The 16,288-nt window shown below is 54.7% G+C and overlaps 1 protein-coding gene across 6 annotated transcripts in view; it reads left to right on the top strand.

Moving 5' to 3' along the window:
- Nucleotides 1-15,001, top strand: part of PTPRU (protein tyrosine phosphatase receptor type U) — a 76,055-nt gene extending 61,054 nt beyond the window's left edge. For 2 of the 6 annotated variants that reach the window (XM_081055235.1, XM_081055233.1), the window contains 12 exons: nucleotides 2,353-2,389; nucleotides 3,014-3,102; nucleotides 3,196-3,312; nucleotides 4,077-4,231; nucleotides 6,195-6,330; nucleotides 6,841-6,990; nucleotides 8,308-8,481; nucleotides 9,753-9,893; nucleotides 12,044-12,169; nucleotides 12,293-12,450; nucleotides 13,496-13,631; nucleotides 13,879-15,001. In XM_081055235.1, coding sequence (XP_080911361.1) covers nucleotides 2,353-2,389; nucleotides 3,014-3,102; nucleotides 3,196-3,312; nucleotides 4,077-4,231; nucleotides 6,195-6,330; nucleotides 6,841-6,990; nucleotides 8,308-8,481; nucleotides 9,753-9,893; nucleotides 12,044-12,169; nucleotides 12,293-12,450; nucleotides 13,496-13,631; nucleotides 13,879-13,941 — 1,482 coding nt within the window. In that variant the 3' untranslated portion in view covers nucleotides 13,942-15,001. Of the gene's footprint in view, nucleotides 1-2,352; nucleotides 2,390-3,013; nucleotides 3,112-3,195; nucleotides 3,313-4,076; nucleotides 4,232-6,194; nucleotides 6,331-6,840; nucleotides 6,991-8,307; nucleotides 8,482-9,752; nucleotides 9,894-12,043; nucleotides 12,170-12,292; nucleotides 12,451-13,495; nucleotides 13,632-13,878 lie in introns of all 6 variants that reach the window. The other 4 variants (XM_081055236.1, XM_081055232.1, XM_081055234.1 and 1 more) reach the window with 2 other exon arrangements.
- Nucleotides 15,002-16,288: the final 1,287 nt, after the last annotated feature.

Raw genomic sequence — 16,288 nt, 5'->3', positions numbered from 1 at the left:
TCCTCAACCCTAACACTAGACTGTGATTCTCTCCCTTTTGGGGAGCATCATGATGCCCTGGGGATCTCACCCACCATGCAAGTGGTCAGTCCCCTAGTTCTGCCCATTGGGAGGCTGCAGGGAGGACTGGGTGTCTGCCAGGAGCAGGCTCCTGAGGACACACTGGTGCCCTGGAGTGTGAGGACCCACGCTCTCTAATGCTCGTCTCTAACGTGGGTGTGCTCAAGGTGATCTCCTGATCTTTCTTTAAATCGGATCATTTTAAACGTTCCACTTCACTGTCCTGTATGTAATATAACTGTGCAATAATTGCATGTATGCAATTAAGACGTTACTATGCATATATTGAAGGTTCTCTGTTTAAAACCTTGTATTTGCTGACTAGCATGTGGGTACTAGCTCTGTGCTGGGCCCTGGAGGGACAGAGATGGATGACTCAGAAGAGACTCTTGCTCTCATGTCGGATTCTCAGGCTAATGGGTTTTATGTGGAGTAGCCTGTTCCCAGCTTGACCAGCACTGGGGGTAGGAGGGCAGCCCTGGAAGCATCTTTGCTGGGTCCTCTCCTCTGATGCCAGTTGCCCAGCAGTTCTGCTGAGGCCTTGAAGCAGAGACGGTGCCTGGGGAGACAGCAGTAGGGAATTAGGCTAGACTTGGAGAAGTTCCAGAGTGAGGGCCGAGTGAGGCTGGGCGGCTTTTCATTATTGGCATCTTTGACTATGTTTTCGTCAGCTTCATGGGACTGGTATGTAGGTATACGGCAGACTCTCTGAGGTGTCTATCTCATTATCCTCTTACACAGAGGACAACAGAGGTGTAGAAAGATGGGGAGCCTGTCTCCGCAAAGTGTGCTTTGAGGCCCAGCATCAGCACCACATGGGAGCTGACTGGAAATCCACAGTCCCAGGCCCCACCCCAGACCTGCGTGGGAATCTCTTTTAACTGGATCCCCAGGGGATTCATGTGCACATTAGAGGCTAAGGGGTACTCTTTTAGTACCCTGAGTCACGCAGTACTACTTGGCAGAGCTGCGACAGAGACCCAGGTCAACTTGACTCCAAGGCTAAGATTCTTAACCTCTATCGTAAACCCCCCCTGCCCCAGAAATTCTTGACATGCACACTATTTGGATCTTCAGGGATACTCTTTGGCCTTTGAAGTAGGGAGTCATAATAAAAGCTGCTGCTGGTTAAGTCCTGACACTGTGCTTGCCACAGTGCCAAACCCTTGTCATATGTTACTTTACTCTTCATAAAAGCCCGAGGAGGTACATGCTATAATCATTCCCATTTTATAGATGTGAAAACCGAGGAATAGGGAAGTAAAGGGATTTGCCTAAGGGCACACAGTTAGCAAGAGCTCTGTAGAGCTGGGATTTGAACCCTGGCAGCCTGACTCCTGGGCTCCTTGGGCCTGGAGAGCCCACAGGGCCAGAGGAGTTCAGGGAGCTGTGTTGAGGGAGAGAACTTGAGGCAAGTGGCTGAGCTTGGTGGTTTTCCCTGGCACCAGCCCTGCAGTACTTCTTACCTCTAATGCTGTGTTGCCTGTGTGATGCCCTGGGTGTCTTGTGTACACAGGAACTAGTGGGCAGCTGTGGCCCTGGGGTGGGAATGGAGTCTGGCTAGTTCCTCTTCTTAGCCTGAGAGCTCTGGGGATGGAGGATGGAGTAGCTCTTGGCCTCCATTTTGTGGGAGATAATGCAGGTAAAGTGCTTAGCACAGTACATGGCCATAACAGGACCTCAAAATTTATTATTATTATTATTATTATTATTATTATTATTGTTATTGATTTTAAGGATTTAAAAACATTTTTCTAAGAACCATGAATAACCTGTGTATTCATTTGCTCCCAACCTGAAGCCTTCATCTGGGTCCCCAAGCTCAGGGTGACCGAGGTAGTGGGGGGAGGGCACTGGTTGTCCTGAGTGGGGCTGGGATAGCTGACAAGACCCAGCCTAGGAGCTGGAGTTGCTTAGGGCCTCTGGGGCTTTGGGGACAGGGCAGGGTCATCCTGGACTTTGTCTCCAAACAACAGCTGGATTGTCAGTGGATTGTGGATAATAGTTCCCAATTTATGGAGAGGGAGACCCTCTAGGCCCAAAAAGGAGTCATGTCCTCCCTGGGTTCACACAGCAAAGATGGGTTCAGAACCAAGACGCTCGTGTCTCAGCTGCTTTTCCCTTCTTGCTTGGGGACTAGAAGGACAGGGTCACCTGAGTTGGAGGTCCTGGGGAAGAGGGTGGGGCAGTTCTGGGGAGGAGTTGTGCTGCTTCTGGGAGAGGAGGGCAGAGGAGGCCTCAGCGAGCGAGGGGCTGCTCCCTAGGGTCTCACTACACCCTCTTCTGTTCCAGGGTTACCACAGGTCAAACCACTTCATAGCTACTCAAGGTACCTGGCACCTCTGCCCCTGTGCCCGTGTGTGTCCCCAGTGTGTTGAATGCCCTCTGTCACCTTTCTGCCTTCTCTGCTGAGCTGCTTAACTCCTCGTCTGTCTCTCTCTGTCTCTGTCTGTGTGAGCCTCAGTCTGGCGGGGTCTTCTGGAATCTGACTGTCAGCCCCTGCCCCTCCTTCCATTTGTGTTCCCCTGATGTGCTCAGTTCATCTGCAGCTCCCTGTCCATCTGTCTGTCCCCGGGATGGTGCAGGCTCAGTCCTCACAGCCGTGGATTGTGCCTCTTGGTCTGGGGGCCACTTGGCTCCCTCTGGCTGTGTCTTTCCCCACCGACTGTCCATTTGTCCATCCTTCCTGGAGACTTGTGCCATGGCCCTCCAGCTCTGCCTCCTGGGTTCCACTCAGGATGACCGAGGTCTCCAGCCAGGCTCTCCCCGAGGCTGCCCACCCCCAGGGCCCTCCAGACATGAGTTGGCAGTTGGTGGGGTATGTGGAGAGTGTGCATGAAGCCCCCATTGGGACTCAGGAGCCTCCTGGCCTGGGATGGAGGTGCTGGCCAGTGGGGGTGCTGGCCCTGGGCGGAGACCTTGCCTCAGGGACAAGCACCCTCTGTGCCCCCAGGGCCGAAGCCCGAGATGGTCTACGACTTTTGGCGCTTGGTGTGGCAGGAGCACTGTTCCAGCATTGTCATGATCACTAAGCTGGTGGAGGTGGGCAGGGTAAGCAGGGCCGTGGGATGAGGGGCATGGCAGGCCAAGGGGGGCAGTGAAGAGCCCACTGAGCCTGTCTCTTGGGGACTCCAGGTGAAGTGCTCACGGTACTGGCCAGAGGATTCGGACATGTATGGGGACATCAAGATCACGCTGGTGAAGACGGAGACTCTAGCCGAATATGTTGTGCGCACCTTTGCCCTGGAGCGGGTGAGTCTCCCATCACCTGGTCACTCAGGTGCCTGAGGGTGCCGGGCGGAGCCCACCTCCCCACCTCCCCCAGCCTAGGAGCAGGAGGAAGGAGGAAGGCACTGCTGCCCTCTCATCAAGGTAACTACTTGGTAACTGCTGGGAGCACCATGGAAGGACGGAGGGTAACCATCTTAGCTGGCGACTCCAGAGGAAGTCGAGGCACTGCAGATGACGATGAGAGCTGCCCGGTGTTGGTCCTACCCATTCCACATACTGTTTCAGCCCTGCAAAGCTCTGTGGGACTAGATGTTTATCATCAGCCCCATTTTACAGATAAGGAAAGTGAGGCTCAGAGTGGTGCACATCACTCGTGAGAGGCCACAGGGCAGTGACTGGCCAAGTCCTCCCATGCACGATCCCGTTGGATCCTCTGTAAGATCCTCAGAGGAAAGACCATTTCCCCCTGTAGACTAAGACCAGAGAGGCAAACGGACCTCCTCGGGTTAACAGCCTGTGGTGGCAGAGGTGGGTATTTAATAATAGCACAGGTGTAGGCATCAGGCAGGCCACCCCCAAGTCCACGTAAGTAACTTCAGGCATGGGGTTTGTCCTCTGTGAGCCCTGGGTTTCTCACGTGTACAGGAGACATTAACACCCATTCATAAGTTAATCTTGGGATTCATGGAGATCCTGTGGTGAGCTGCTCAGCACAGTGCCTGGCACACAGCAAGGGTCTCCTAGATGCCAGCAATGACTGACTGTGCTTACTGTTGTCTCCCCAGAGGGGCTACTCTGCCCGGCACGAGGTCCGCCAGTTCCACTTCACGGCCTGGCCGGAGCACGGCGTCCCCTACCACGCCACGGGGCTGCTGGCCTTCATCCGGCGTGTGAAAGCCTCCACCCCGCCTGATGCTGGGCCCATTGTCATCCATTGCAGGTGGGGCGCTGGGAACCCTCAGGAGGAGAGAGGCCAGGAGCGGGGTGGGTTCCAGGTTCCTGCAGGAGAGGACAGGAGAGAATCATCCCCAAGGGCCCTTTGCCCTTTGAGCTTTGGCTGTCAGGTTGGCACCCTCCTGTGCCCCCCAAGACCTGCGGAGGCCTTTGGCCCAGATGCCAAGGACGCTCTGACAACATGGAGATGTTGAGGTTGGCAGCACCAGGCAGGATCAAGTTCCATTTGCTTCCATTCAGCAAGTGTCACTGCACACCTGCAGGCTAGGTTTGGCCCAGGTGCTGGGAAGGGCTTCCGTTTCTCTTGTCTTCTCCAAAGCCAAAGGCTTTCCTCACCCCTTGGCCTTCACACCCTCTGCAGCTTTGACCTTCACGCCTTCCTCCCAGGCTCCTGTCTTGGTTGGGTCCTGTAACCCTAGTTGCCCTTTCTCTCTTTGCTCCACTTCCTCCTCCGTTCCACATCTTCCTCTTGCCTCTTAAGTGGGGGCCCAGTGCCCTGTCCTGTTCCCGCCCCTGTGCCTGTCACTCTACCCCTGCACAGCTTCACCTCTGACCCTGTGGCTTCGGCGAGTCCCCTGAGCCCACCAGTCCTTGACCTCTGTATCTTGTTCTGGCTCCTCTATGTGGCTTCTTAATAGCTATCCAAATTTCACAAAGCAGACTCATTCCTCTCCCTGCCCTGCCACCCCCAAAACCGGCTTCTCTCTGCCTTCTTTCGGCCTCTTTAAGATACTCTCTTTTTAGAATGAAATTTTATCGATGAACAATGTACTTAAAGCAAAGTGCACAAATAGTAAGTGTATATATAACCTTGTGAATTTTCACAAGTTGTATATACCTGTGAAATAACCAGTCTACTCAGATCAAGAAACAACATGAACAGCACACAGAAACCCCTTGAACCCCACTCCTCCCTCCCAGAGCAATCGCTGTCCTGACTTCTAAGCCACAGATTTGTGTTGTGTGTTTCTGACCTTTGTGTAAATGGAATCACACAGCAGGTACTCTTTGGTGTCTGACTTCTTTCCCTCAACCTTGTGTTCGTAAGATCCATTCATATTGTGTCATATTCCATGAGATGAATAAACCACCATGTGTTTCTCTGTCCTGCTTTTGATAGGCATTTGGGTGGTTTCCCATTCTGAGCTGCTGCTCGGGACATTCTATTGCATGTCTTTTGGCCAATATACACATGCATTTCTGTGGGGAATGTACGTAGGAGTGGAATTGCTGTGTGCAAACATTCAGCTTTAGTAGATAACTGCCAGCTTTCCAAAGCGGTTGTATTCATTTAAGTCCCCACCAGCAGTGTATGGAGACCCAGTTGCTTTACGTCCTCCCCACCACTTCGACGCCACCATTTTTAAACTTGAAGTCTTGGTGTCATCTCCCCTCAACTCTGCTCCACCTGGTGCTGCGCGCGAAGATCCCAGAGACGGATCCGACGCAGCCCAGCTTGGTGGGTTAGGGAGACAGCCACCTAACCAATGACCACATGGCAGGGAAAAGCCTGCCCACTTTGCTCTGGGGCTCAAACCGATGCCATTTGCTGGCAGGGTTGTGAGTGCTTATGAGTGTGCGGGGCTTTGAGGGCAGGAGATTTGGGGACACCCAGGAGCAAGAACACTCTCGGATTAAGCTCTGAGCCTCACTTGTCCGTCTGCCCCGGTGGCAGTTGCTGCGTCTCACCCCTGCGTCTTCCCTACCCTTTCCCTCCTCCTCTGCCCCAAGGCGCGTCCCCAGCTCTGTCCTCTACGGCATTTCACCAGAACTCTCCCAGCAGCCTTCTCCCTGACTCCTCCTTGCCTGGGGAGGGGTCTCTCTGTGTACCCCATCCCCTGTGTGGGGTAGACATGGCCAGCTGCCCCAGGCCCCCTCTTGTCTTCTCCCCCTTGGCCCCGGGCTCCCTCTGCAAGGCCCTGACCTGGCCTGGGCCACTCTCTCCCCAGCGCGGGCACCGGTCGCACAGGTTGCTACATCGTCCTGGATGTGATGCTGGACATGGCTGAGTGTGAGGGCGTCGTAGACATTTACAACTGCGTGAAGACCCTCTGTTCCCGACGTGTCAACATGATCCAGACGGAGGTAGGGGTTGCAGCCTTCTTCCCACTCCCCGCTCCAGGGCTCGGATCTCTCGTGTCGTAGCTCGAAGCGGGTGTCAGCAGGCTCTCCCCTCCCTAGGATTTCCCCTTGTTCTTTGCCATCTCTGAACTTGGCCTGCCAACCTCTCAGTTCTCCCAAATTCAGCTCCACTGTGTTCTGTTGGGTGAGGTCAAGCAGCAGCAGGCCAAGGTCATAGGTTCTGCAGTCCAGACATACTGAGGTTTGTATTCTCACTAGATGTGTGACCCGGGGCTGTCCCCTCACCATCAGAGCTTCTCACAGTGTTGTCATAGGGATGAAATGTGAGATAAGTGAACATACATCCATGAAAGGGTTTCAAGTAGGGTTGTTTTAACCTGTAGTAACATGTGGCTGGACTCGACTTCAGAGCACTCCTGCCTCAGCCTCGAGGTTTTTTCCCTCCTGACACTACCCCCAAATCTCTAGCTTCTAGTCCTTCCTGGTTCCTTGTATTTTTACCTCCGATTCCAGGAGCAGTATATTTTCATCCATGATGCAATCCTGGAGGCCTGCCTGTGTGGGGAGACCACCATCCCTGTCAGCGAATTCAAGGCCACCTACAAGGAGATGATCCGCATTGACCCTCAGAGTAATTCCTCCCAGCTGCGGGAAGAGTTCCAGGTGGGGCATGAGTGTATGTGTATAGGTATGTAGGTGTGTAGGAGTGGTTTGTGAGTGAGTGACGTGTGTGTGTGTGTGTGTGTGTGTGTGTATTGGAGGTCCTCAGTGCTGTAGGAGTCAAAGTTGGGCTACTAGGAAGGTCTCTGAGACAGTGGAGAAAGTGCTTAGGAGCCTAGGCTTTGAAGTCTGATAAACCTGGGTTCAAATCCTGCTTTACCTAGTTAAGAGCTGTGAGTGGCCTTGAACACTCATTTGACCTCTCCAAACCTCAGTTTTCTCATCCAGAAAAGAAGGATAGGTAATATTGCCCTTGCAGTGTTTGTATTCATCAGGATTCTTTTGGCTGCCAGTAACAAAAATCCAACTCAATGGCTCTTGTAACTGGAAAGCCTGAGGCTGGTACAGCTTCAGTTATGGCCGGATCCAGGGGCTCATTTGTTGATGCCAAGATATTGTCTATAGTTTGGGTCTGTTTTCCTCTGTTTTTGGCATTATTCTCAGACTCACATCCTGGACCCCAACAGTGCTAGGCTCATGTCATCTCTATTGTCAGGAGACTAGAAACGGTACTTTTCCAGTGGTCCAGATTGTGTTCACTAGGCGGGCAGAGACCCCAGATATCTTCTCCACTCCAGGGTTTCTGCGAGGGCTCAGCACAGGGTGGTGTCACAGGAAATGCTGCCCATGATTCCTGGAGAATGATATTGGACTCTGGGGAGTCACGACAGACTGGGGTTCTCTGTTAGGGATCCCCAAGGACAACAGAAAGAAACTGAGACCCCATGAGGCGTGAAGGCAAGAGGGGGAATCCAGAGTTCTTGGCTTGTTATAGTGCCAGGTATTCCAGACTTGAGTTCTGTGGAAGACATGGGGTCTCAGAACTTGTCTCCTTGACAGTATCTAATAAGCTGGTAATGAGCATTTCTGTGCCTTTTGTGTTTTGAGCCCTGCATGTGCCAGGCTCAGTGCTGGGTGTTTGACATTATCTCACTTTATCCTCCTGACAGCCCCTTGAGGTAGGCATATTACTATCCCATTTTACAGTTGGGGAAAAATGAGGCTGAGAGGTACAGTAGCTTGTCTAAGTTTACACAGGTGGTGGTGAGGAGGCAGACTCCAGTCCCCAGAGCTCTGTCCAGGTTCTGTGTGGCCTGGAGACAGGGAGCTGGGGTCCCTGCCCTCTCCCACTTCTCTCTGGGCCTCAGTTTCTCCATCCATAAAATGGGGTTAATAACCTAGCCCAGTTTCCTTCGTGGAGCTATGAGGAGACCCCGAAGCACTGGCTGTCCCTCCCATTCCTCTTCCCATTCCCCGTAGACACTGAACTCGGTCACGCCACCACTGGATGTGGAGGAGTGCAGCATTGCCCTGCTGCCCCGGAACCGCGACAAGAACCGCAGCATGGACGTCCTGCCGCCCGACCGCTGCCTGCCCTTCCTCATCTCCGCCGATGGGGACCCCAACAACTACATCAATGCGGCCCTGACTGACGTGAGGGCTCGGGCGTGGGGCGGGCTCTGGGACTGCCCCACCCAGCAGCATCTGGGGAGGACCAGGAGCCAGGGAGCGGAGCTCAGGGCTCTGGATGGGGGACCCTCTGCCTTTTCTGGGGATCAGGCCCCTGGGGTGATTCTCCTATCCCCAGTGATCTTCCATTCAGGGCATCAAAGTGAGTGTTCTTGCTCTGGTGTTACTCTTGCCTGAGTAGGGATCTGGGTCAGGCCCAGCAGAGCCTGGGATCGGAGAAGTGATTTGGGGGCTTTGGCTAGGGAGGTTGGGAGGGTTTGGGGTTGGGACTTGAGACCTGATGTCTGGAGTCAGGGGGGCTTGTCCTGGGGCGTTGAGCTGGAGCCAGGACGTAGCCTGGAACACCCTGGCCATGGTCTGAGGGCTCAGGAGCCATTTAGAAGCCCCTTCCCCTGCTCCCAGCTCAGGGGCCTCCACCTCCTTCATTGGGTGTTGCAAGCGGAGCTTTAGGGCCGATGAACAATTCCACGATGTTCCTGTCTGAGCAGGGAAGAGTCTATGAGCATCACCCCATTCCTCTCCCAAACTGGAACCAGTTAGTGGTAGCACAGGAGAGAGAGGTGATAGGAGAAATGGGTGCAGGAAACAGAGTTGGGGCACCTCAGGCTCCCTGGCCCTGGGTGGGAACTGGCCACTGGGTACAAACCACATCCTGAGATCTCTCCTGTCTGGAACCTTGCATTTGGGGAACGGGTTGAGATAGTCATTAGACAAATAGACCATGGGATGTCAGACACTGGGAATTTCTACCAAAAACAACCAGGCAGAAGAAGTATTTAATGTGGGTTTTGGGGGCCTGTGTGTGTGGCTATTTTTGATGAGGGGGTAAAGAGGGCATCTTTGAGGAGGTGACAGTTAAGCAAAGACCAGAACACAGTGAGGGAGAGAGCCATGTAAACACTTGGGCAATCTGTTCTAGGCAATAGGGATAGCAGATGCAGAGGCCCTGAGGCGGGGAGAAGCTTGGCCGGCCTCTGCCTCCCAGGCCTAAGCTCCCACTGCCACACATTTGGGAACCTTTTGCTACTTAGTTCCTGGGAGCCATGGGCTTGGGCCCTCGAGGCCTGGGGGCTCACCCTGTCGACTCAGGCCTCAAGGTCCCGGCCAACCTCTAAAACGGGCCACTGGAGGCAGCCTGGGCCAACGGTGGGCAGGGTGGGCGGATGGCCTGTGGCAGAGGCTCGGGCCGTGTTGGGGTGGCGAGCAGGCCCCTGTGAGTCGTGGTTTCCCTGCAGAGCTACACACGGAGCGCCGCCTTCATCGTGACACTGCATCCGCTGCAGAGCACCACACCTGACTTCTGGCGGCTGGTCTACGACTACGGCTGCACCTCCATCGTCATGCTCAACCAGCTGCACCAGTCCAACTCCGCCTGGGTGAGCCCCACGGGCTGGGCGGGCTGGCGGCCGGCCTCTGTGCGTTCAGAGGGCACATCCTGAAAGTCGGAGGTTGGATCTCAGCTCTGCCATCTGTTTGTTGAGTGACCTTAGATGGGTCATGCTCCCTCCGAGCCTGGGTTTCCTGGTCTGTAAAACAAGGTTGTCGGACTGGAGGAAAGCAGCCGTTCTTTACTGAGTACCTGCTGCGTGCCAGGGATTCTGCTTTGCACTTATGGGCTTCAGGTGAGAAAATTAAGACCCAGAGAGGTAAAGCAACTTCTTCAAGGTCACAGCTGGGAAGTGGCAGAGCTGGCTCTGCTGTCTGGGCCGCCTCCTTCCAGAGCTTTTGCTTTTTTCGTTGCTCAACGAAACTGCCCATCATGGGAGCCTTTGAGGCAGAGTAGAGTTCCAGCCTCCTTACTTTCTGACTGTTTGATCTAGGGTAAGTTAATTGACCTCTCTGAGCCTCAGTTTCCTTCTCTGTGAAATGGGGACCATCACAGCCCCTGTTCTCTCATGGGGACCATGTCAGATGAATTGACCATGGCGGTGTGGGGGTGGACCATGTCTACCCCATCATAGGCACTCAGTACATACACAGCAGACACGAAGGTGATGAGGGTGACAGTCACTTCTGAGGTTGGTCTGGACTCTGGCTCAGTGATTTCAGCCAGTGGTGCTGCTCCATCTCCTTTTGGGGCTTCCCAAGCCAGAGCTCCTAGGAAGAGCAGATGCCCAGCCTTCTAGCCCTGCATGACCGTATCCCCTAGATTTCTGAGCCTCCTACTTCCCCAGCAACCTGTCCCAGGAAACCAGGAGGATTTGCTGTAAAATGAGTATGACAGCGTCTTAGTGGCTTCCTGGAAAAGACTTGTTAACTGAGCTCTTGTTAACGTGTTAACTGAGCCAGGCACTTGGTATAAATGGCCTAGAACTGCAGGGTAATGGGCTGCAGCTCCTGGGCAGGGATCCAGAGGGAGACCCATGTGGCAAGAACCTGCTTTCGCTCAGGTGGAGGGGAGGGACCCAGAGGGAAGCGCACATGGACGTCATTCATGGGTCACCCATTTGTTCATTCATTCAGCCACCTTTTACTACAGGCCACTCCCTGCCAGGCCCTGCAGTGGGCAGTGGGAGGCAGGGAGAACACAGCCCCTCCCAGATCTCACGGTTCTGGGGGGAAGCAGGCACAAAACCCTGTAGTGACAGCAGAGGGAAGGAGCTAGCAGGGAGCCAGCACAGGGATATGGGAGTCTGAGGGATAATGTATCACAGAGGGCTTCCTGGAGGAGGTAATACCTGAGCTGAGATATGTAGGAAGGGTAGAGTTAACTAAGTGAGGAGGACGAGTGATCCTTGAGGAGGGAGCAGCATGTGTAAAGGCTTGAATGCAAGGAGTTGCCAGGACCGCAGCAAAAAGAGGAAGGTGCCTCTCTTTGTGGGGTTTGGTCCAAGAGGGAAGCAGATGGAGCATGGTGCTTTCTGGGAGGAGCTTGGGGGCCATATCATAGATGGAGAAATGTGCCCAGAGGAAGGAAGAGCTGAGACTAGAGGCTGGACCTGGGACCAACTAGCCCAGAGGACCTGTGTATGTATGTGGTGGGGGCCGCACCTCCTCTGTGCCTCTGCTGTCTCAAGTCTGTGACCTGGAGGGGGTACATTTAGGACCCTGACTCCAGGGAGTGGTCCTGGGGCAGGTGCTGAGCTGTGTCACAGCATCGGGGACACCCCCACCTCTGTGAGCTGATGCTGGAGGGAAGAAGTAGTGAGAGAAGACCAGAGGGCGGGGTGCAGGGATGGTGGCGTGACCGAGGCCTGTCCCTGGAAGAAGGCAGCCTCATGCAGGTGTGTGTGTGTTCCTGAGTGTGAGCTTGTAGGCGTAGCTGTAGAGCGGCTCAGTAGTGCCAGTGCGTCCCCTGTGAAGGGTTTGTCTCCGCTGACCTGAGTGTGTCAGTGCAGCAAGCACGGCCAGGTGTGCGCTGCAGTCCGATGGGTGAAGGATGCAGATTGGGAGGTTCTCTGAAGGTGTGTCTGGAGTGAGTGGGTGCACAGGAACCTCAGGGCAAGTGTGGAGGTGTGGGGGTGGGTGTGAGCGGCAGCTGCCTGGCCAGCTCTGCTCAGCTGTTGTCTCTGTGCCCCTGCCCCAGCCGTGCCTGCAGTACTGGCCAGAGCCCGGCCGGCAGCAGTACGGCCTCATGGAGGTGGAATTCGTGTCGGGCACAGCGAACGAAGACTTGGTGGCTCGTGTCTTCCGGGTGCAGAACATCTCTCGGGTGAGTGATCTGGGAGCCCCAGGGTGAGAGCCTGGGGTGGAGCCTGTCATGACCTCCTTGAGGCCACCAGGGGCCTTAGAACCCGGTGCTCATGTCCCCCTGGCTGGCTGCCTGTGCCCCCAGCTGCAGGAGGGGCACCTGCTGGTGCGGCACTTCCAGTTCCTGCGCTGGTCTGCGTACCGGGACACACCGGACTCCAAGAAGGCCTTCCTGCACCTGCTGGCCGAGGTGGACAAGTGGCAGGCGGAGAGTGGGGACGGGCGCACTGTTGTACACTGCCTGTGAGTGCTGGTCCTGCCGCGGGCTGGGGCAGGGAGCCCCGGGGTGAGAGTGGGCCTCAAGACCGGCACCAAAACCCCTGGGCTCCCAGATGGCCTGAGCCTGCCTTCCCTGTAGGAACCCAGGCAGTTTCCAGGGTGAAGACTCCACCCTGAGGAACTACCCGGTACCCTCTGTGTGATGTCTTACTTTGCCAGTTGAATTACAGTCCTAATAACTTTTTATCCCATTGATAAGGTAGTACACTTTTTAAGCGAATGGATTTCCAGTCTTTGTTCATGAATACTCCCATATAACGTTTTTCATTCATTCATTCATTCACTCATTTATTCATTCACATGACCCATTCATAATTCATTCATTAACTCATATCTGGGTGCTGTCACTCCTTTGCCCCCCACTTTTTCATGTTTTCAGCACTTACTGGCCCTTCCCAGTGTCGGGCTGTGTATGCTGGAGGCAGGGACAGCGAGCTGAGTCAGGCAGGGCCTGGCTCTTAGTGGCTTTCAGTTCTAGTGGGAGAGGCCCTTTGAGAAGGAGGCTGAGGGTCTAGACCACCCCTCATTTCTCAAGAGGTCCCTCACCCTGACATTACAAGGAACAGAAGAGGGACAGAGACTGGGGATAGGAGGGTCTGTGTGTGTGAGGCTGCGGTTTGACTGTGTGTTTATACCTGTGTCGCTGGGGTGGCTGCGCTTCTCAGTGTCCATTTTCCATCCTGCTCTCTGGGTTTTGCTTACCGCCCCGTTGCCCTCCTCTGTATCTGTCTGTCTTTTGGAGTGTGTCTTGTCTCCTTTCTCTCAGAATCTGTTTGTCTTCGAGGCTCTGTCTTCCCAGATACCCTCAGCTTTGGATGTTAGGCTTAGTGTGTGACTCTGCCCCCGTAACTGCGTCCTGCTGCTTACCTGTTGGCTTCTTTACCCTCCCTTCTGGGTTCCCTGGCCCCACCCCTCACCTCGGCTCCCTGACCCTGGCTCTGCCCTTCACCTTTGAGTTCAGCCCCCGACCCCCAATCCCTGTCCCAAACCTCTTGTGTTTCTCATTTAGAAACGGGGGCGGCCGCAGCGGTACCTTCTGCGCATGTGCCACGGTCCTGGAGATGATACGCTGCCACAACCTGGTGGATGTTTTCTTTGCTGCCAAAACGCTTAGGAACTACAAACCCAATATGGTGGAGACCCTGGTGAGGGGCCACGTCGCTTGTGCCCAGCCACTTCCAACTTCCCGGTTCACGCCCAGCCAGTCTCCTCAGCACCCACTCTCCCATATCTGGTCCCTACAATTGGGCTTTGGGTTCTGGTCCTGTGGTGCCAAAATGTTCCCCCATTTGCCCTGTTCTCACCAAAGGTGGGCTAGGTCTCATGCATAGCCTCTGTCACCCAGTGCTAGAGAAGGGCCAGGCTCCTGATTCCTTCTCTCCCTCTCCCCAGGATCAGTACCACTTTTGCTATGATATGGCCCTGGAGTATCTGGAGGGTCTGGAGTCAAGATAGCGGGGGCCCCTGGCCTGGAGCACCCACTGTGCACTCAGGGCCAGGCCCACCATCCCGGACTGCGGAGGAAGACCTGCGCCCCCGACTCTGCTGAACCACAGCCCCCACAGGGAAAGCACTGGAGTGGGCAGTGGGCCACCTGGGTGCTGCCTTCCATGGTGGGCAGGCTGAGGACCGGAGGAGCTTAGCTGGATTGCGTCTCAGCCCACCTGTATAGAGCCCTGCAGGCCTGTCCTGAGAGGCCTGGCACTGCCTGGCATGTGACGGGCTCACAGCTGCTCGCTCTGGGGGACCTAGGCCCAAGCCCCTGTATCGCAGCCCTTGGTGGCATGTGTACAGAACAAGGCAGCACCCAGTGGCTCAACATGGGTAGACAGTGCACTGGGGCTTGACGTCCGGAATACCATCTGGCCCGGCCCCTGAGGGTCCTGTGCAGACTGGGCTCTGCCCTGATTTGCTAATGGGCACATCAGACTGGGCCTCCGCAGGGGGAACTGCGGTCCCCTCCTCCACCCGCTGCCCCCTGCAGCCCCGTGAGGGATATTTTGCTCACGATCCTTCCCACTTCCACTTCCCTGACGTGTGCTCTGAACCAGGATCTGCCCATCCCTAGCCTGCCCTACATGGGGCCCCTTCCCTGCCTCACCCAATGTCTGCAAAGTGATGTCAGCTCAGGCCCCTCTGCCTATAGCTTTCAGGCCACACTGGCTGGGTCCTACTCAGCCTGGGCCAGTGACAACAAGGCTGAACAACAGCCCCTGTGGCTCCTGGTCAGGCTGCCCGCTGTGGGGAGGGGACTATGGATCACAGGTGCCCATAATCCCTAGAGTTTGAAGGTATATTTTGGGATGGAGGAATAATGCTTTTTTGTTTATTTTGTTATTTTTTGATGGGTGGCTGGGAAGGTCTCTTTAAAATGGGGCAGGCCACACCCCCATTCCGTGCCTCAATTTCCCCATTGTAAACTGTAGATATGACTACTGACCTACCTCGCAGGGGGCTGTGGGGAGGCATAAGCTGATGTTTGTAAAGCGCTTTGTAAATAAATGTGCTCTCTGAATGCCACAGAGTGGCCTTGTGAGTGTCTGACCAGCCTGCTGAGACCTGTTCACCTGCTCCCAGCCTCCCAGTGCAATGGGAGGGCCCTGTACTGGGAGTTTGGGGTGTGGGTGCTGGTCTGGCCCTTGGGTTTTTATCCATAAAATGGTGGGGATGTGGACCAGAGCATCACTCAGGGTCCTTCCATTTGCAGAGGTGGTTCCAAGGCACACAGACTTATTGCTGCCTCCTCCCAGGCTTCTGAAGCAGTTCCTCGGCTAGTGAGCTTTATCACGAGACTCCCGAGGGCCACGGAGTTGCCTCCTACCCTTGGGAACCTGGATCCGGGTCGAGCTCTTTTGGGGGCAGCATGAGAGGCTCAGGCTTTAGTGTCATGAAGACGGGCCCTAACAGCTGGAAGACCCTGGGCAAGTCAGAGGTCCTCTCTGGGGCTGTTTCCCATCTGTAAAATGTGGGTGATCGTGTTAGGATCAGATGAGATTGTCATTAAGGGCTTTGCATGGTGCTGGTGTGCTGAAAGGGCTCTGTTTATAAACACAGCAGAGATGGGCCACACCCCTGCTGGGAATGGTCGTCCAGCTGCCCAGCCATTCCCAGCCCCAGGCTTCCTCAGGAGGTGAAGTGGGAGCGGGAGTGGGCTGGCGGGTAGGGACCTGAGTCACTCCTGGCTCTGTCACAAACTGGGCTGTGTTCTTGTCCAAGAACACAGCCCAGTGTTCTCTCTCCCTGTTTCTGGGCCTCAGTTTTTTCATACAAAGATTGGCTCTATGATGTACTGATTCTATTCACACACTGGCTGACACTGTGCCTCAATTTCTCCATTGGTTAAAGGATCTGATTCATTCTAATGACCTCACAATTCAACATCCTTTAATCTGAATAAGTTTATTACAGTTATGATCGTACTTAGCTAAGGCACAGACTGACCCACTCACACTCATTCTGCACTGACCGCTAAGCCCAACCTGGTGGATCACAAATGTATGTCAGATACTGGGCAAGCAAAAGAATATGACTTGCTTTGACCAATAGAATGTGGCAAAAGTGATGTCAAGTGAGTTCTGGATCCTTGACCTCAAGGAGCATTGCAGCTTTTGCCCTCTTGGAATTCTGCCATGTAAGGAAGCCTATCTAGCCAACCAGAAGATTTGAGGGCACATGGAGAAGAACCAGCGCAACCCATGAACAGCAAATACTATCTCCCAGACCTCTGAATGAGGCCATCTTGGGCCTTTCAGCCTGACCAACCTGTCAGGTGAGTGTAGCTGCATGATTAAGCTTAGCAGAA

The sequence above is a fragment of the Rhinolophus hipposideros genome (genome assembly GCF_964194185.1).
Source record: "Rhinolophus hipposideros genome assembly, chromosome: 8".
NCBI lineage: Eukaryota > Metazoa > Chordata > Mammalia > Chiroptera > Rhinolophidae > Rhinolophus > Rhinolophus hipposideros.
The sequence above is the reverse complement of the archived record's forward strand: the minus strand, read 5'-3'. Positions and strand labels throughout refer to the sequence as shown.